Consider the following 18,356-nt stretch of genomic DNA (forward strand, 5'->3'; position numbering starts at 1 on the left):
CAATATTTCATTTAATAAATACCACTGATCACATTCCTTATCACACCCACACCTAGTGTTTGAAGCTCTCTAAAGCACGAGGCAGGAGACAAGAATGTTTCTGGTGTGTGTTGTTAGTCCAGTTAAGCCATGAGTTGGATTCCAGCAGCATCTCTACCCTGTGACAATGATTTCATCCCAAACCTTGCTGCCTGGTTGCAGGCTGATATTATGGTCATTTAAGAAGCATTATAAACCATATAAGCCATTATGGTAGTAGCAAAATGCTGAGAAAGGGTTTAATTAGTGCAGCGATGAGTGGGTATTAACTTTTTAATTTAGGAATGAGTCTGCTGGCAAAATGTTACAGGATATTATACATGGATTCATGCAAATCCATGGGCTTACCGAGGGTACCCTTAACTGAGTTTGACGTGGCATCTTTGTATATGAAAGGTGTCATATTAATATTCCTCTCAGCTGCTGGAACCCCCAGTTTGGAAATTGAAGGAATAAACTGAGATCAGAAGAGTGGTATTTATGAAGCGTCGGCTTCTACAAATGTCACTGGGTTTCAATCTTTAGCTTATCGCATTCCTGGCTTGTTCAACTTCTTTAATCAAATTCCCCATCTTCAAATAAACAATCACATGGGAAAAAGGATGTTACAGAAAGGAAGTATTTTGTCTACTATTAAATTCTACACCAATGTAAGCTAGAGTTGATCCAAAAACGATGACATAATTTTATTTATAGACATAATGTAGAAATTTTTTATTAGGAAATATTTCAGATATTCATGGAATACAGAGAATTATATGTTGAACATCACCTGGCTCTATTAGACTTTGCCATGCTTGAGTCATAAAAGTAAGACAGTGAAGACTGAGTTGATACAGTTCCTCCTTCTCTACCCAGAGGTAACCACTGCCTTGATTTTAGAGTTTGTCAATCATACATATTTTATATCACTACACACACACACACACACACACTCATACGTATACATGTACAAATAATTTATAACATAATTTGGCATGTTTTCAAACATTATATCCATGATGGTGGAAGTATGTGTTCTTAATTTTTACCTATAAATGTTTTTGAAATTTATGTATAGTATTTTGCTGTATGTAGCTTGAGTTCATTTATTTTACCTGCTGTATAGTGTATTCCATTGTGCAATATGAATATTCTACAACATATTCATTCTGCTGTTGATGGGAATTCAGAAGATTTTCTGTTTGTTAGATTCATAAATAGCTGCTATTTCTCATAGTGTACATAGCGAGAGGTTCACTAAATACCTGGAAGAGGAGCTGCTGAGTTCTAGTAACTTTAGTAGATAGTGTCAGAATATGCTAATAAATGGTTACACTACTTTACACACATATCAGTAGGTTATGAGTTTGTGTTGTTCCATTTTCCTACTCACACTTGGAGTTGCCATATTTTTAATTTTTGCTGTTCTGAAGGGTGTGAAATTGCATTTTATTCTTTTTTTGAAATTCCCTGATAACTAATAAGAATAATTTTTATATGTTTATTAACCATTTTAGTTTCCTCTTCTATGAATTGTTTGGTGCTAGAAGTAGATGATTTTTCTAGAATTGGGTGGTTCTTTTTTATAGGAGTCTATACATTCTGAACATTATCTCTTTGTTAGTTTCACAGTTCATAAATATCTTCTTCCTGTCTGTGGCATGTCTTTTAACTTTGCTTTTGATGTCTAGTTGAATCAAATTTTTAAAAAGTTTTTATGTAGTAATATTTTTAATATTTTAATTTATGAATTGTTCTGTGATTGCCTTTCCTGGAAAAAAATCTCCTACTCTAAGCTTATAGAAACAATCCCACATTGTCTTCTAAAAATATTACCAATTTCATTTTCACACTTAGGCCTTTGAAAGCACCAGAATTAATTTTTTTTAATTATACTTTAAGTTCTGGGGTACATGTGCAAAATGTGCAGTTTTGTCACATAGGTATACATGTGCCATACTGGTTTTCTGTACCCATCAGCCCATCGCCTACATTAGGTATTTCTCCTAATGCTATCCCTCCCGTATCCCCCACCCCCTGACAGGCCCCTGTGTGTGATGTTCCCCTCCCTGTGTCCGTGTGTTCTCATTGTTCACATCCCACTTATGAGCGAGAACATGTGGTGTTTGATTTTCTGTTCCTGTGTTAGTTTGCTGAGAATGATGGTTTCCAGCTTTATCCATGTCCCTACAAAGGACAAGAACTCATCCTTTTTTATGGCTGCATAGTACTCCATGGTATATATGAGCCACATTTTCTTTATCCAGTCTATTATTGATGGACATTTGGGTTGGTTCCAAGTCTTTGCTGTGGTGAATAGTGCTGCAATAAACATACATATGCATATGTTTATAGTAGAATGATTTATAATCATTTGGGTATATACCGAGTAATAGGATTGCTAGGTCAAATGGTATTTCTAGTTCTAGATCCTTGAGGAATCGCCACACAGAATTAATTTTTGTAGATGATGTAGTTTTGGAGTCTTTTGTTGCAATAGAATAGCTGATTATCATATCATCATTTACCCTCCCTTTCCCGCCCCCTTCCCTTTTGTAATGCTACCTCCGACATATGCCAAGTCTCCGTGTTGGTAGGAGCTTTTCCTAGGATCTTCATTCTGTGCAAATTACCTACTTGTCTTTTCTACTCAAGTTCCATGAAAAGACTGTTGGTATTTTGATATAAAGATTGATCTGGGAGAATTCACATTTTTATGATATTGAATCCTTCCAGCTATGAATACATTACAACTTTCCATTGATTTGGAGCCTCCTGTATATTTTTAAATTATGTTTTACACTATCTTCATAAAAGGTTTACATATCTTTTATTGAATTTATTCCTGAGACACTTATAGATATAAGTAAATTATACTTTTTGTTGCTATTATGAAAGGAATCATTTTTCTATGATCATTGTAAGTATCTATTATTATTGACTATTTTTATGCTTTTGATCTTATGTTTAACAAACTTGCTGAACTCTGTGGGCCTTATAGCTGAAAAATTTCTTATTTATATTTGGACAATCGCATCATCTATAATTTGAAAGACTTGTCTCTTGTATGTACTTTTTTTTTCTTTTTTTCTTTTTTTTGAGATCGAGTCTGGCTTCTGTCGCCCAGGCTGGAATGCAGGGCCGGATCTCAGTCACTGCAGCTCCACCCGGTTCACTTATTCTCCTGCCTCAGCCTCCTGAAGCACTACAGGCTCTCGCCACCTTGCCCGCTAGTTTTTGTATTTTTTAGTAGAGACGGGTTTCGGTTAGCCAGGATGGTCTCGATCTGCTGACTCCTCGTGTGGATCCTACCTGGCCTCAGCCTCCCAAAGTGCTGGGATTACAGGCTTGAGCCACCGCGCCCGGCTGTACTTTTTTTTTCTTAATGCACTGGCTAGAATTTCCAGTATTGTAATAGAGCAGTCGGTGGCATCCTTTTTGCTCGTCTCACAGGATAATTTCAAAGCGGCCACTGCGAAGTATGATGTTTATTGTAGGTTTGTCATAGCTATTCTTTAATCAAGTCACTAAAGTTCTCTTCTATAGCAGGCGCTGAAAGTTTTTTTTTTTTTTTTTTTTTTTAGACGGAGTCTCGCTCTGTCGCCCAGGCTGGAGTGCAGTGGCCGGATCTCAGCTCACTGCAAGCTCCGCCTCCCGGGTTTACGCCATTCTCCTGCCTCAGCCTCCCGAGTAGCTGGGACTACATTAGCCGGGACTACAGGTGCCCGCCACCTCGCCCGGCTAGTTTTTTGTATTTTTTAATAGAGACGGGGTTTCACCGTGTTAGCCAGGATGGTCTTGATCTCCTGACCTCGTGATCCGCCCGTCTCGGCCTCCCAAAGTGCTGGGATTACAGGCTTGAGCCACCGCGCCAGGGCAGGCGCTGAAAGTTTTTATAACAAATTGATGGCTAAGCTTTACCTGGTTTTCCCCCCTTTACCTATTAAGCTGATAATTGTGATCATTCTCCTTTTATCTGTTAATGTTGAAATATATCAATACATCTTCTCATGTTAAATTATACTTGTATTTCTTAACTTTTGTGTTCATAATTAATTTTAATTTTCTGGTCTTTTATGTAGAATTTTTCTTCTGAGTTTGGTCTATAATTTTTTTCCCTGAATTCCCATTATCTAGTTTGGATATAAAGGCTATACTCGACTCAGTAGGAAGGATTAGATTCTTCTACCTCTTCTTTCAGATGATTAAAGTTAGTATATAATAGGTATCTCAGCTGAGCGTGGTGGCTCAGGCCTGTAATCCCAGCACTTTGGGAGACAGAGGCAGGTGGATCATGAGGTCAGGAGTTTGAGACCAGACTGACCAACATGTTGAAACCCTGTCTCTACTAAAAATACAAAAATTAGCTGGGTGTGGTGGCGCACACCTGTAATCCCAGCTACTCAGGAGGCTGAGGCAGGAGAATTGCTTGAACTCAGGAGGCAGAGGCTGCCGTGAGCTGAGTCACGCCACTGCACTCCGGCCTGGGCAACAGAGTGAGACTCTGTCTCAAAAAAAAAAAAAAAAGATATCTCTTCTTTGATGGTGTGAAAAATTTGTGAAACTGGACCTAGTGTCCTTTGTGAAGGTGAGAGATATTTTGAAATACAAATTTAGTTTCTTTAATAGCTGTTAGTGTTTTTTTTTTTAATTAAGTCAATTGCAGCAACATTTTTTCTAGACAATCCATTTGATCTAGGTTTTCAAATACATTGAAATAAACTTGTTCATTGTATTCTCCCATTAATTCTAAAATATCTGTAATTATGCCCCTTTTCTGCCCCTGATGTTTTCTTTTTTCTGAGACAGAGTCTTGGTCTGTTGGCCAGGCTGGAGTACAGTGGCAAGATCTCAGCTCACTGCAATCTCCGCCTCCCAGGTTCAAGTGACTCTCTTGCCTCAGCCTCCCAAGTAGCTGGGATTACAGGTGTGTGCCACCATGCCCGGCTAATTTTTATATTTTTAGTAGAGACAGGGTTTCGCCATGTTGTCTAGGCTGGTCTCGAACTCCTGACATCAAGTGATCCGCCCACCTCAGCCTCTCAAAGTGCTGGGATTACAGGCTTGAGCCACTGCACCCAGCCTCTCCCTGATGTTGTTTTATATATTTACCATATGTTTGTTCTTAATACTGTCAAAGTGTTATATAATTTTTAGTCTTTTCTAAAGTGCTAAGTTTTGGTTTATTAATTTGCTCTACTTTTTTTTGGTTGTTGGATTTTTGTGTTTCTCTGCTGTTTCCTTCTATTTTTAAAAGATATTTCTGTTTTTTCCTCTAGCTTACTCATTTTTATTACATATTAATAAATGCATTTATGACTCTAAAAATGCTTTCGTTGCATCCGGTAAATTTTGACAGCACTTTCACTGTTGCTTGACTCTAAATATTTTATTCCATCATGATCGTCTCTTTAACAGAGAGATTTTTAAATATGCTTTGTTGAGATTGCTTTACCTTTAATTAATGACTCCTAAGTTCCTTGTAACCTTTCTATTAGCTCATCTTATTAATTTGGCAGTTCAGACATTCTTTATTCGTCTAATTTATTGTATGCGTAATCTCTTATGTTTTCTGAAAGAGAAATATAAAAACATCTCTCTATGACTGAAGATTGATCAGTTTCTCTTAGTAATTCTGTCAGTTTTTTGTTATACTAAGTTTTAAGGCTATGTTAAATGCTTCCTAATTTGTCATATTTTTTCTTGTGGATTGTTGCATGCACTGGCCTCTTTAACCCTGGTGTGGCCGGGTATGGTGGTACACGCCTGTATTCCCAGCGACTCAGGAGGCTGAGGCAGGAATGTCTTTGATGTTTTAAATTCTATTGTATCTTATATCAATAACATTATAATAGTTTTTGTATTAGTAATATTTGCATTGTATTTTTTTCATTTTTTTCAATATTTTTATGATTCTTTATATTGGATTTTTCTCTTTTTAAGCAACTTAAAATGATACCTTTTTCTTTTTAATTCTCTTTGATAATAGCTACTTTTTAACAGGAGAGTTTATTGTTTACAGTTGTGATTATTGATATATTTGGACTTATTTTTATTACCTTGTCTTTGTATTTTCTGATATTTTGCTTTACTTTCTATTCTTTCTTGCTTTCTTTTAGGTTGATAACATTTTCTGTATTTTATTGTTCCCCCATGCTGATTTGAAAGCTGAAAGCTGTGTTTCTTTTCTTTTATTGTGTATGTTTATATATGTATATGTTTTAATATATGTGTATGTTTAGGAGTATCATTACTTCAATAATTTGCTTTGTGAGGGCCTGTTAATGGTAAATTCTGTTTGCCTTCAATTTTACCTCACTCTTGATGGTAATTTAGCAAGACCTGAAATTCTAGGTTGGTAGTTATTCTTTCCTCCACATTTTCTTATTGTATCATCACTACTGAGCCTCTACTTAGGATTATAAGAAGTCTGGTGTCAATTTTCTAATCATTTGTAGTTATTTAATGTTTTTTTTATGGTGTTCAATGTATTCAATGATGTATTTATCTTTGTCAGTATTCATGATGAAATTTGGATCTGATGATTCATGTGTTTCTTTACTTCTAGAAATTTCTCAGCTACTACCTTTTCAAATATTTCTTGTACATTTTCTATGCTTCTATATTTCTTCTGAAGCACCTCTCAATCTCTCTTCCATGCCTCCAATCTACAGTTTCTAATTTTTCTTGGTTGTGCGTATGGGTGAATTCTTCAATAGTACCTTCCAACTTTCAAATTCTCTCTTCAGCTATGCCAGTTTATCCCATGTTTTATGTTTCATTTTAGTGACTCTTTTATTTCCAAAAATTTTAATTGGTTCTTTTTCAAAGCCACTGTTCTTATTTTACTCTGGGCTATCTTGTATCATAATTTGTTTTTCCCTTTTTATGATAATTATCATTAAACATGAGCTCTTTAAACATACTAAGCATAGTTTTAAAATCTTTGTCATACTGTTTCATCAACTTAAATTTACCTGGAGTGAATTCATGTTCTGACAGCTTATCTTGCTTTTGTCCTGCCTAGGGTTCTATCCTGTTTATTTTGGAACTTAGGTTTGCATGCTCAAGTCTGTCTGTCTCTCTCTCCCTCTTGATGCAATATTTCCTGAATATAGTTCTGTGACTGCTTCTTGTACCTCTCTCACTCCCAGTTTACAGCTAGTTCTTATAAGTTTGGGGGTGCCTGCTTTGCTGTGACATGAAGGGTCCTGAAGACTCCAAGCCAGCAGGTGGTCTAGCTCAGTTCCTCTGCACGAAGTGAGTCTGTGCCCTCTAACCTTCCCAGGCTCATAGCTTACTACAAAGCCATAGCCCAGGTTAAAAACTGTTGTTGTTGTTGTTGTTGTTGTTTCTCAACTTTCTTTCATTAAAGCTTCTGCCTTCAAGAAGTGAATTTGTTCTTCCACACAGCATGAAGCACATTTAGCTTCTGTTACCAAATACAAGTTTTATTCTTGACCATCAGGATGGGTTTCTGCAGCTGAAACAAAGAGACCTGTGGTTTGGGCTATGTATTCCTTCACTAAGGCTGCCATAACAAACTACTGCAAACCAGGTGGCTTCAACCACAGAAATTAATATTCTCACAGTTCTGGAGGCTGGAAGTCTGAAACCAAGGTGAGGTTGGTTTATTCTGAGGACTGCAAGGGAGAATCTGTCCCGTGACTGTCTCCTAGCTTCTGGTAGCCCTGAGTTTCCTTTACTTGTAGACGACATTCTCCCTGTGTCTTTGCATTGCCTTCTCTCTACCTACCTCTCTACTTTCAAATTCTTCCTTTTTATAAGGACACAGACATATTGGGTTAAGGTCCACCCTAATGACCTCATCTTAATTTGGTCATCTGCAAAGACCCTATTTCTAAATAAGCTCACATTTATAGGTACTGGAGGTTAGGACTTAAGCATCTTTGGAGAGACACAATTCAATTCCTAACAGGCTGGCTCATTACTTCACATTTCATTACAAGAGACATGTTTATCTTGTTCTGCCAATATGTCTTTTTGTTTTTCTTTCTAAATTTTATCTATCAGGCCCATATGGAGTCCTAAATCATGAATTCACTATACCATTGTTCTCTCTTCTTCCCCCACCAAAAAAATCCTACGGGTTCAAATCAGTTCTCTTCCTGTTCTGGATGAAAGAACTTTCATTTGATTCCTACCTTATTTTATATATTGTAAGAACACTTCACCTTTGTAAACAACTGCACAGTTATTGTTATCCCATGTATCCAAAGCGTACATTAAGTGTCAGTCATTTTTTAAAAGAACACTTTTAAAGTCTCAGTTTTATCTTCGTAGAAGTCTTTTCCTTGTGTATCCTGTCTGTGACCTAGGCAGTCAGTTGCCTTCTCTGGAAAAGCGTGTGTTACGATGCTTTTGAATTGTTGAATTGTGATCCCCCCCATACACACACACCGCCTCACAAAAATATGTTGAGACTTTAACCCCAGGCTCTTATGATTGTAATCTTATTTAGAAATAGAGTCTCTGCAGATGTAGTTAAGCCAAGGTCTTCCAGGTAAACTCAATTCAATATAACTAGTGTCAAAGAGGAACACATCCTGTGAAGACACAGACTCACAGGGAGACACCATGTGATGACAGAGACAGAGACTGGAGTGATGCAACCACAGGCCAAGGAATGACAAGGATTGGTGGCCATGACCTGAAGCTAGGAGGAGGCAAGGAAGGATTCCACCCAGGGTCTCAGGGGAAGGCATGGCCCTACAAATTTCGAACACCTTGATTTTGAACTTCTAGCCTCCAGAACTGTGAGACAATTCATTTCTGTTGGTTTCAGCCACCCAGTTTGTGCTACTTTGTTATGGCAGCTCTAGCAAGCAAATACAAGGTGACAATTTAATAACTTCTATGGCATCACATTAAATAATTGATACCCACTATTCCAAATGAGTTCAGTGGCAGTATGTTTTCAGTTTGTATTAAGACTTAGGGTAAGGAGTTCTGCCATTCAGTGCCCACCATAAGAGAGATATGTTCCCTTGATCAGTTAGAAAGCTACTTCTTTCAAGCTTCAACATATGTTCTAGCATTAAGGAATCAAATGTGACAAGGCTTGTGTATAAATGTGCCTGCCACTTTCCTGGCCATTAGCAAGTGATCTATATATGTTTGATAAAACTGAGTCTGAGGCCAGGCATGGTGGCTCACACCTGTAATCTTCCCAGCACTTTGGGAGGCCGAGCTGGGTGGATCACTTGAGGCCAGGAATTCAAGACCAGCCTGTCCAACATGGTGAAACCCCATCTCTACTAAAAATACAAAAATTAGCCAGGCATGGTGGCAGGCGTCTGTGGTCCCAGCTGCTTGGGAAGCTGAGGTGGGAGGATCACTTGAACCCAGGCAGTAGAGGTTACAATGAGTCGAGATCACACCACAGCATTCCAGCCTACGTGACAGGGCAAGATTTCGCCTTGAAAAGGAAAAAAAAAAAAAAATCTGAGTCTGAGGTTAACTTCATTTAGACTCCTGATTTCATGAACTTAGGTTTTGGTCTCACAATATCCCTATTTGTCCTGGGGAACACCACCATGTCCAGTACTCTCTTCCATAAACACGCCCATGCCTCCTTTACTTCCTCTCTCCTTTGCTTCCTCTGCAAGCAGCTGCCCTCTGCCCCCCTTCCCTTTGATGTGAACCCGCCTGAGGGAAATCAAAACCTGCTTGCTACCCTTCTCTGGCTCCAGTTTCCTCCACTTTCCTCCTGGCTTCATTGCCCTCTGGCACTGCCATCCACTGGGTCACCAGAATTTGTCAAATGGCAAATACAATTTCTAGTCCTCATCTCACTTGACCTCACCCCAGGATTTTGTTACTGCTAAGCATTCCTTAATTTTTTTTTTTTTTTGCCAACGTCTGGCTGTATTGCCCAAGCTGGAGTGCAGTGGTGCAATCTCGGCTCACTGCAACCTCCACCTCCTGGGCTAAAGTGATCCTCCCACTTCAGCCTCCCAAGTAGTTGGGACCACAGGTGTGCACCACCACGCCCAGTAAGTTTTTGTATTTTTGGTAGAGACAAGGTTTTGCCATGTTGCCCAGGCTGGTCTCGAGCTCCTGAGCTCAAGCAATCCACATGCCTCGGCCTCCCAAAGTGCTGGGATTACAGGCGTGAGCCACTGTGCCTGGCCCCTTAAATTTTTTGTGAATAGCTCTATTGAGATATAATTGACAAATAAAAATTATATATACTTAAGTGAAATGATCACCACAGTCAAGCTAACTGGCATATTTATAATTTCACCATTTTCTTCCTCTCCCTTTCTTTTTCCTTCATCCTTCTCCCTCCTCCTCCTTTTATGATGAGAACACTTAAGAGCTACCTACCCTCTTAGCGAATTTCAAGTATACAATACAGTATTGTTAACTATAGTTACTCTGCTGTACATTAGATCTTCAGAATTTATTCATCTCACATAACTGAAACGTTGTATCCTTCACCTTAATTCTCAAAGCGCTCTCCTCTTGACTTCCAAGACATCAACCTGTCCTGGTTCTCCTCCTCCTATTCAGAGTGCCCTTCTCAGTCTCTCCTGGTTGATCAATTTTGCCCCAGCTCTGTGTCTTCAATGTTGAGGTTGCTAATGATTTTATATTTCACTTCACTTTTTCACACTGTTATTTCCTGCTGAATCCTTCAGCAGATCTCTGTGGCTTTCAAGATAAAATCAAGTTCTTCAGTTTTGCCTACAAGACCATTCATAACCCCTGTCTCTCCCTTATGTGAGCTTTCTAACCTGGTGGTCACAAATGACTTGCAGTTCCCTGCTGTTTCATGCTGTCCCAAGGACATGTTCCTGCACACATGCCTTCGTCTAGGTGGTGGGTCTTCTGCCTGGTCTCGCTGAGCTTCTATGTTCAGCTGGTCATTGATGGGCTTGTGCTGGCTGTCTGCTGGGGTGACAGGGGTAACCAGACCTCATGTCTCTCATTATCAAGTAAGCTAAATCAGGCTTGCTTTCATGATGGTCTCAGAGTTCTCCAGAACAGCAAGAGAGCAGGCTCCAATGCACAAGGATTGTTCAGGTCTCTGCTGGGGTCACATTTGCTCTTCTGCCATTAGCCAAAGCAAGTCACAGGGCCAAGACCAGAGTCAATGTGTGAGGGAACTGCAAAGGCTGTGGATAATAAGTGGAACACACTACTTAGCCTTCTAGGTTTTACCTTCTGTTTGTTAATCCATTCATTCATTCATTCCACAGTCTTTATGAATACCTAAGCAAACCCTAGGCGAGGCACTGAGGATATAAAGATTTTTCTCAGTGCCTGGAATTTATGTTCTAAGACAGTCACTCAATGACTAGCACATTCTGTAAAAGTCAGACCAGGATTTGTGGAAGTCCCATGAGGTAAGGTGGGCCTCAGGAGGTCTGTCTGCATTCTTCACCATTTCTGCAGAAATCGCTACCTTGCTATTCAGAATTATACATTAATAACCAGTTTTCCCATAAGAATAATCAGAAACCAAGATACAGAAACAAAATTTTAAATATTTTCAGTGTGTATGTTTTTAAAACCATGACTGAAATGCTACTGCATTTCTTTGGGAACCGATAAATTCAAGCATAAAACTGTGTAATAACAGCATTTCCACTAAATATGCAGATGTCAAGGTGTGTTACAGGTGAGTTACAGGAGCAGTTAACATTTCAATCCTTAGGCTCCAAGTTGTTCACCTGTTCATAAGAAAAAATAGCTGCTTGTAACTTCAAATTCATATGTGCAAAAATTGCATAGACCAAACGTTCAAATGAAAATCCTGTTAGAGACAACTACCTAAAGCTTCCATATTAAGAGTGTTTATTTTTCTCTAGGATTAGAACAGATTGCATTGGCAGCCCGGTCTTTCATAAAGAGGGGGGTGGGGAATAGACTTGGGCCTTCATTTTCTCACAAAAGGCACAATGTGAAGCGCATCTGTGAACATTGCATAATTTGTTATGTTCTACAAAGACGTGGGTTTTTGTTGTACACATACCAAAGCTGTTTGGTCCCATTTCACCAGTGATCTCTATTCAGGTCCAGAAAAGAAATTGGCCTCAGAAGAGTGAAAGGAAAGTAAATTTTTCTTTAAAAATTAGATACAGATTATCACTTCAAAATGCAGGAGGGAATTTTACAAGTGCCGGTGTACTGATTAGCTTTCCAATGGACATCCAACCCTTTATTAAACACATGCTAGCTGTGGTCAACTGTGACCGATGTGGTTTATTACTCTCCAGAAGGGCTGAACTGAAATCACCCATCTAATTTAATTGAGAAATGTTGGATGAACTTGAACTGTTTCATGGACATGAATGACCAGAGAATTTATTTGATGAGACATTAAAGGCTGAATACGGTAACTATCTCTTTGATAGTTTAGTACAGTCTATTCATTTGTTCATTAGCATGTCTTTCATATTTTTCATTACTACCTGAGCAACCTAAATGAAAAAGGCAAAAAAAATAAAAGTTTGTGTACAGCATCATTACAAAAATTACCAACCTTCCCTTTATTGGTAAATATTCGTGACCGCTTTTAATGTAGTTAACACTTTTCAAAGTGACATCAGCTTTCCAGTAAAGGAAGTTCACAGTAATTAAATGGTGAAAAACATAAGTCCACTGGGATTTTTCATATGATAGTCCCTAAATTATTTTCAAAATGTTGGCTTCTGACTTCCTTCATTAAGACAAAAAAAAAAAAGCCTTTAAGAAGTTGGCATGTTATTCACCAAACAAGCCCCTTTGCATTTTCTTGTAAACTGGGCAGTGTGAGCTATAATTGGTGACCTCACAATGAAACATTTATAGTAACTTTATCAAGTGTATGGCACAGAGGTGGCATCAGATGACAGTGCTTTCTCTTCATGTGTGTCTGCTAACATTTAAGGTAGATTCTGCTTTTTTTCCAATGACTAATGCTGGGGCATAACTTGGAGATATATACCTTTTTAAAACTATATTAAAATATTATATATTTTAAATTATCCACAGAAAGTCAGAGCTGGAAACTCAAAGAATAAATTACAAAATCACACTTCATGTAACTAGTGACTCTTTAAATGAAAATTTTCATTGAAACTTTGTCATTAAAATAGAAAGGGCTTTGGCTGTGCCCATACAAGCATAATAAATTGTATATGTTTGTGATACTGAATGACTTTTACCCATATGCTGCACTGCAAAGCTACATGAATGAGGCATTTACCAAATCAAGCCCACCACATTAAACAGAAAAACAATCTTTATTCATGGTAACTTATCAGTTTCAATTAATCAACCCTAACAATGGAAATTCTGATGTGTTCAAGCAACTTGAAAGCAATAGGTCATCTCCAGGGCAGCATTGTTGTGTCTTTGTGCTGAAGGTTTCAAACAAAGCAACATCTTCAATAAATACACATGCATATACATACATACATGTGCATATATATACATACAAATGGACAGTTACAGCTGAGCCCTGTGGTGCCAACAAAAATGCATGTGTATTGTTTATTATTGTTATCATAGCACATGTAATTGTTTTCCCTCAAGTATTACTTTTTGAGCTCTGCAAATTTAAACAAAAGGAAAGAAATTTCCATTGGATGACCATCCTTTCAGTTTCTGTACTGCTATGTGAATAGCATTGTGCAAACCATTCCATTGGTTTTGAAAAGGGGTAACCATTGGTTTGATTTGGTTACACGGTTTAGTAAAGAGCTCCCTCCCACTGCCTTAGGGTCTGTGAAAGGTCTGTGACCTGTTTAGAACTGCCAAGTGAAATGTCATGTCGCCCCTCCCAAATGGGAGTATCTGCATTCATTTGATCAGTATAAAAAATGATTGGGGATGGCGAGATCAGTGCTTTTGAATTGCAATTTATAGCAGTTTACAAAAATGCACATTGTTGGAAAAGAAAACATGGAAGTGTTTCTTTCTAAATTGCATTACCTGTGAAATGTCATTAGTCTTTTAAGGATATTTACATCCTTTTTTTTTTTATTATTTAGGAGACTTACTTCAACTAAAGCAAATCAGAATTTTATCACGTTATGATTTTTTTAACTTGTATTTTGGTTTTAGTGATAGAATTTTTAAAAAAGGAATGTTTCTGAGTTATTCATATAAACATAATTTATCATGTCCATTTATTGATTTTCTAAGATAATCTTTGTTAATGAGTTGTATTAGTAGAAGATTCTTAATTATCTTTCCCAGATTGTTCAGGAGATTTATTTGTCGGTAAATTCCTTGTCTGCTGATTTCTAATAGACTAAAATCTCCAGTATATTTAACTCTAGCAAGTTTCCACTATTCCTTCAACATTGTACTACCAGAACTTCTTTGTAAGATGGGTACTTTTCTAAATTATGGAATCCGTTGACTCATCTACATGTATGCATAGTTTTATAAAAGGGAATTTCATTTCTTTTCGTTAAGTGTGCAAAAGAATACACGAAGCTTATCCAGAAAGTTTAGGTAGCCTGTTCAAGTTCGTAAGGACTGAATGAAGCCTCCTGGAGTTTCTGGGGTGCAGAAAACAATGCCCTTTTTGCTATTTCCAGGCATCTCACAAGCTCCGTATCTTTATGGCAGTGCGTAGTATTGGACATTACTTTAAAGAAAGCTTTGAGTAAGAAAAGTTACCTTGGGAAAAGGCCCTTGGGGCTTTCCTGGTTGGTACTCGACTAGAAAAAGAAAGGCCCTTCTGCAGAAAAGACTTGACCCAGATAGGCTCTGGAGCACTCCACTTTGAACCTCCCAACCATTGAAATCCGAGGTTGTCACGTTTTTATCTTTGTTCATGTTAAGCCTTGGAATGACAGCCTGGCTCCTCTGTGTTCCCCTCTCCCATTGCCTGGCTGTAAGTGTCCACATTGACACCTACCGGTGACCGCAGGCTGCAATGCTTTGTTGCCTTCTCCACGCTCCCGGCTTTCAGTGGGATTAGCCCAGGGCCTTTGTTCCCCTTCAAAGCTGGAACATCACATCCCATGTTGTGGCTTTCCTGTCTCAGACCCCCAACGCTTTCCTCACAATTTACGCACCAGGTAAATGTTCCTCCCCATAGGGCAGAGAGCCCAAACCATTGAGGTTGGGGGTGGGGACATCTTCCCATTCCCCAGTTTCAGAGCCCAGGGCCAATGTGGTTTTCTTTCCTTCTCATTCATAATTTTCTATTTCACATGGAAGAAAGATTGCAAAGCAAATGGAAATTTAAATCTTGGAAAAATCAAATCCCTGGGTCCAAACACAGACAACTCTTCCCACTTTTTTTTATTCTGTTACAATGGCTTCAGTAGAATGTTGAGTACCGGCCTTTATCAGGGGCAGCTAAGACCATTCCTGCAGTCTGGGGCTGCTGGAGAGCTGCAGACTGTCTCAGAGCAAAGCTTGGCTGGCACACGCTGTCTAGAAGGCCAAGGATAATCTGCCTGCCTGCCCTACCTCCTTCACCACCTCTCTTCCAGGTTCCTGAAGAGGCTCCCAGCTAGGGCCAGGGCTGGGAGCACCCACTAAAAAGATGATGCAAAATGCTATGGGGGAAGAGTGGGGAGTGGTTTGTGTATGGTAAGTAAAACAAAGTTTATGTCTGTCCACCTTTCTTCACGTTTAGGGAAGTTGTCAGAATCCCCAAAAGAAGAGTCCTTGGAGGAAGCACCCATGCGCCAGAGCAGCCCCGCGGAGACTGTTGATTAACTGAGCAGAAGCCTGGGCTGCACAGACGGGGCCACAGAAAGAGTGGCCTCACCATCCTGGTGTAAGGTGCCTCCCTCTCAAAGGATACTATCTCCAAGGATTTTCTAAACTAATTGTTTAATCTTTCCAGATTATGTACATTAACCAGCACTGTGCTGGAATAAACCTCAATGCGTGCCTTATGCGCCCTCCTTTCCACGCCTTTAAGGAAAGCGCTGACTGGTGCTGGGTGAGCAGGGCGCACCGACCCTGCGGGGCGACCACATCCATTCAGGTGCTCCCGGGACTCAGAAGAGCCCAGGCGTCTAAGAGTGGGAAAGAACGGACTTTAATTAAAAAGTTTGACTCCCTCTCTAATTCATACAGTCTTTCTATACCAAAAACATCAACCTAATTTGCTGTCTCCTCACCCAATAACTAGTCCCCATGAAGGTGGGTCATAAAGACTAGAGGGAGATCGTACATTTCCTCAAGGAAGATTCATTCTTATCTTACGTCGGCACGGGGCACCTAGCCGCATCTTAAAGACTGTCAGAAATTCTTTAATAAGTAGGGAAACTCTTTGGAGTTTTGCTTCCTGGTAAGGATGCAAACCAAGATTCTGCTGGAATGCCAGACTCCGTTTACCAAAAGGCGGGTTTGCTTTTCTTCCATGCGTAATGTCCAACTTGGTTCTTTCTATTCCCCTAACTACAAGTAAGGCCTTGTTAAGAGCCTGTATCTGAATTGTAGGCTCTGGATTACAGAATTCTAAAGTTATTTATTAAGTCTCAAGAAATATATTTATGGTAGTTGTCACATAAAGCTGATATACTTTAGTTCAAAAGAAAGCTGCAGAGGCGATTTATTTGTGCGTAAAAGGAACACGATTTAATTGGAGAGAGACATGTTATTTTCAACGCAAGTACACAGGATGGTACAGCGCTGTGGAGCATTGTTCGAGCTTCATCTACTATGCACTATATGCCGCTGTCTCCAAAGGAGTGTTGCCCTAGAAACTTGTTTTAAATCTGCTGCTATATATCAACACCTTGTTTTAGCAGTCCTTGGCTGAATTACAGTTACACAGTTTGGCGCTTCTTTCAAATTTCCTCCCATCAGTTTGGCTAAAGAAAGGAATTTTTCTCCTTTAGAAATGAATTGGCTTAATTAGTAAGTAGATTAATGGCAATTGCTGGTGAGTTGGTTTCCAGCAGAGTTTCACCAGAGAGGGTTAATCGGAGTCAGGTCTGGAATCTTTCCCAGAACTGGCTGCCAGCCATTTCCACCAACCAATCAACCCTACAAGAAACAGAGGAAATGAAATAAAATTTGTATCCTCTGTGCCATCGTCCTGGACAGAAATTCCTTGAAAGCAGCCTCCTGGTTGGGTGCAATATCAAACTGCTTCATTTCAGCGCTTTAATAGAAACTTGAACCTTCAAGATTTATCTGGATACCAAAGCAAAGTTTCAAATGGCACAACAAAGGTCTCCACAGAACCCTGGAAGTATTGGAAATTTCTGAGGCTCTCAGCCAATTTCAGGTTGGGAGAAATTGCAGATCACCCGGGTCCTGCCCTATATCTGTTGTCCATCAGAAGCCCTTCAAAAGTTTTGCTGTATGTTTTGCATCCTTTTAACTTATTTTTTCCCATAGTAATGAAAATGCATTCATAGTTTAACTTGCAGCTGCATTAGTCTTGCAAAAAAAAAAAAAAAAAAAATCCCGCTGAGAAATGCATATAATAGGAAAAACAGATCGGCTGGACAGCAGTGTAATTAATGCCAGAAAGGGCTGAGGCCGGTTTCATAGTTTGTCTTTTGAGGATATCAAGACGAGACCTGGTGAAAAATGACGCATGCTTTAGCATTTCAGAAAGCTGGCAACTGGCAGCGCTTTTCCTTTTTTCTTTGACTTTCTGCCGCGGAACAAAGAGGTCCGCAGAACTAGCTAGGTTGTAATGAGTTCTATGTCCCTAGCACATTAAGTGCATCATGGAAACATATTGTATCGAAATAGTTTGGAGGAGAATACTGGGGATGAAAGAGAATGGGTGCTTTGATCAGCTCCCTGGGGTCCTGGGCGCACACAGACTGACTTGCAAGGAGTTATTCAGCTCCAGCTAGACACACTTACAACACCATTGAAAGAAATTTGCATATCTGTAATTTATCACATTGGTCCAGAACATTATTGCAAGGTAAATAAAAGTTAGTTGAATAAAAAAAATCAATCATCGCAGATATAGAGAAAACTGTGAAGCCAGTCTTTCCACTAAAAAATAGAAATAAATATGTCTATAAAACATAATGACTTAGAAGCAGCTGACTTTATTTTAAAATGCCTTTAGAACAACAGGTTATGCATTGGCAAAAACAAGAGTGGCCACAATTTCTTTGCCTTTCTGCTTTAGGGGAGTGTATTCGCTGCTTCCCACTGCAATAAAGTCAAAGTTGAGATGTGTTTGGCCATAACCAGCCTGCAACATGCAGACAAAAATTAGTACACACTTTGAGTAGACATGAAAGACCACTTAATGTCTCTAGCATTTGCAAATGCTAAGATTAAATCTCATTTATTCTTCTGTTGATTTCATTCCTAAGCCTTGTTTGCTGAATTTAGCTCAAGAGGATGAAATGTCCAGAGATCCGGTCAATAGG

The 18,356-nt window shown here is 39.1% G+C and overlaps 1 protein-coding gene across 1 annotated transcript in view; it reads left to right on the forward strand.

Moving 5' to 3' along the window:
- Positions 1-16,176, forward strand: part of C11H10orf67 (chromosome 11 C10orf67 homolog) — a 140,447-nt gene extending 124,271 nt beyond the window's left edge. Inside the window, exon 17 of the mRNA XM_017962595.2 lies at positions 15,632-16,176. Within this exon, the coding sequence (XP_017818084.1) occupies positions 15,632-15,714 (83 nt within the window). The 3' untranslated portion in view covers positions 15,715-16,176. The remainder of the gene's footprint in view (positions 1-15,631) is intronic.
- Positions 16,177-18,356: the final 2,180 nt, after the last annotated feature.

The sequence above is a fragment of the Papio anubis genome, chromosome 11, assembly GCF_008728515.1.
Source record: "Papio anubis isolate 15944 chromosome 11, Panubis1.0, whole genome shotgun sequence".
NCBI lineage: Eukaryota > Metazoa > Chordata > Mammalia > Primates > Cercopithecidae > Papio > Papio anubis.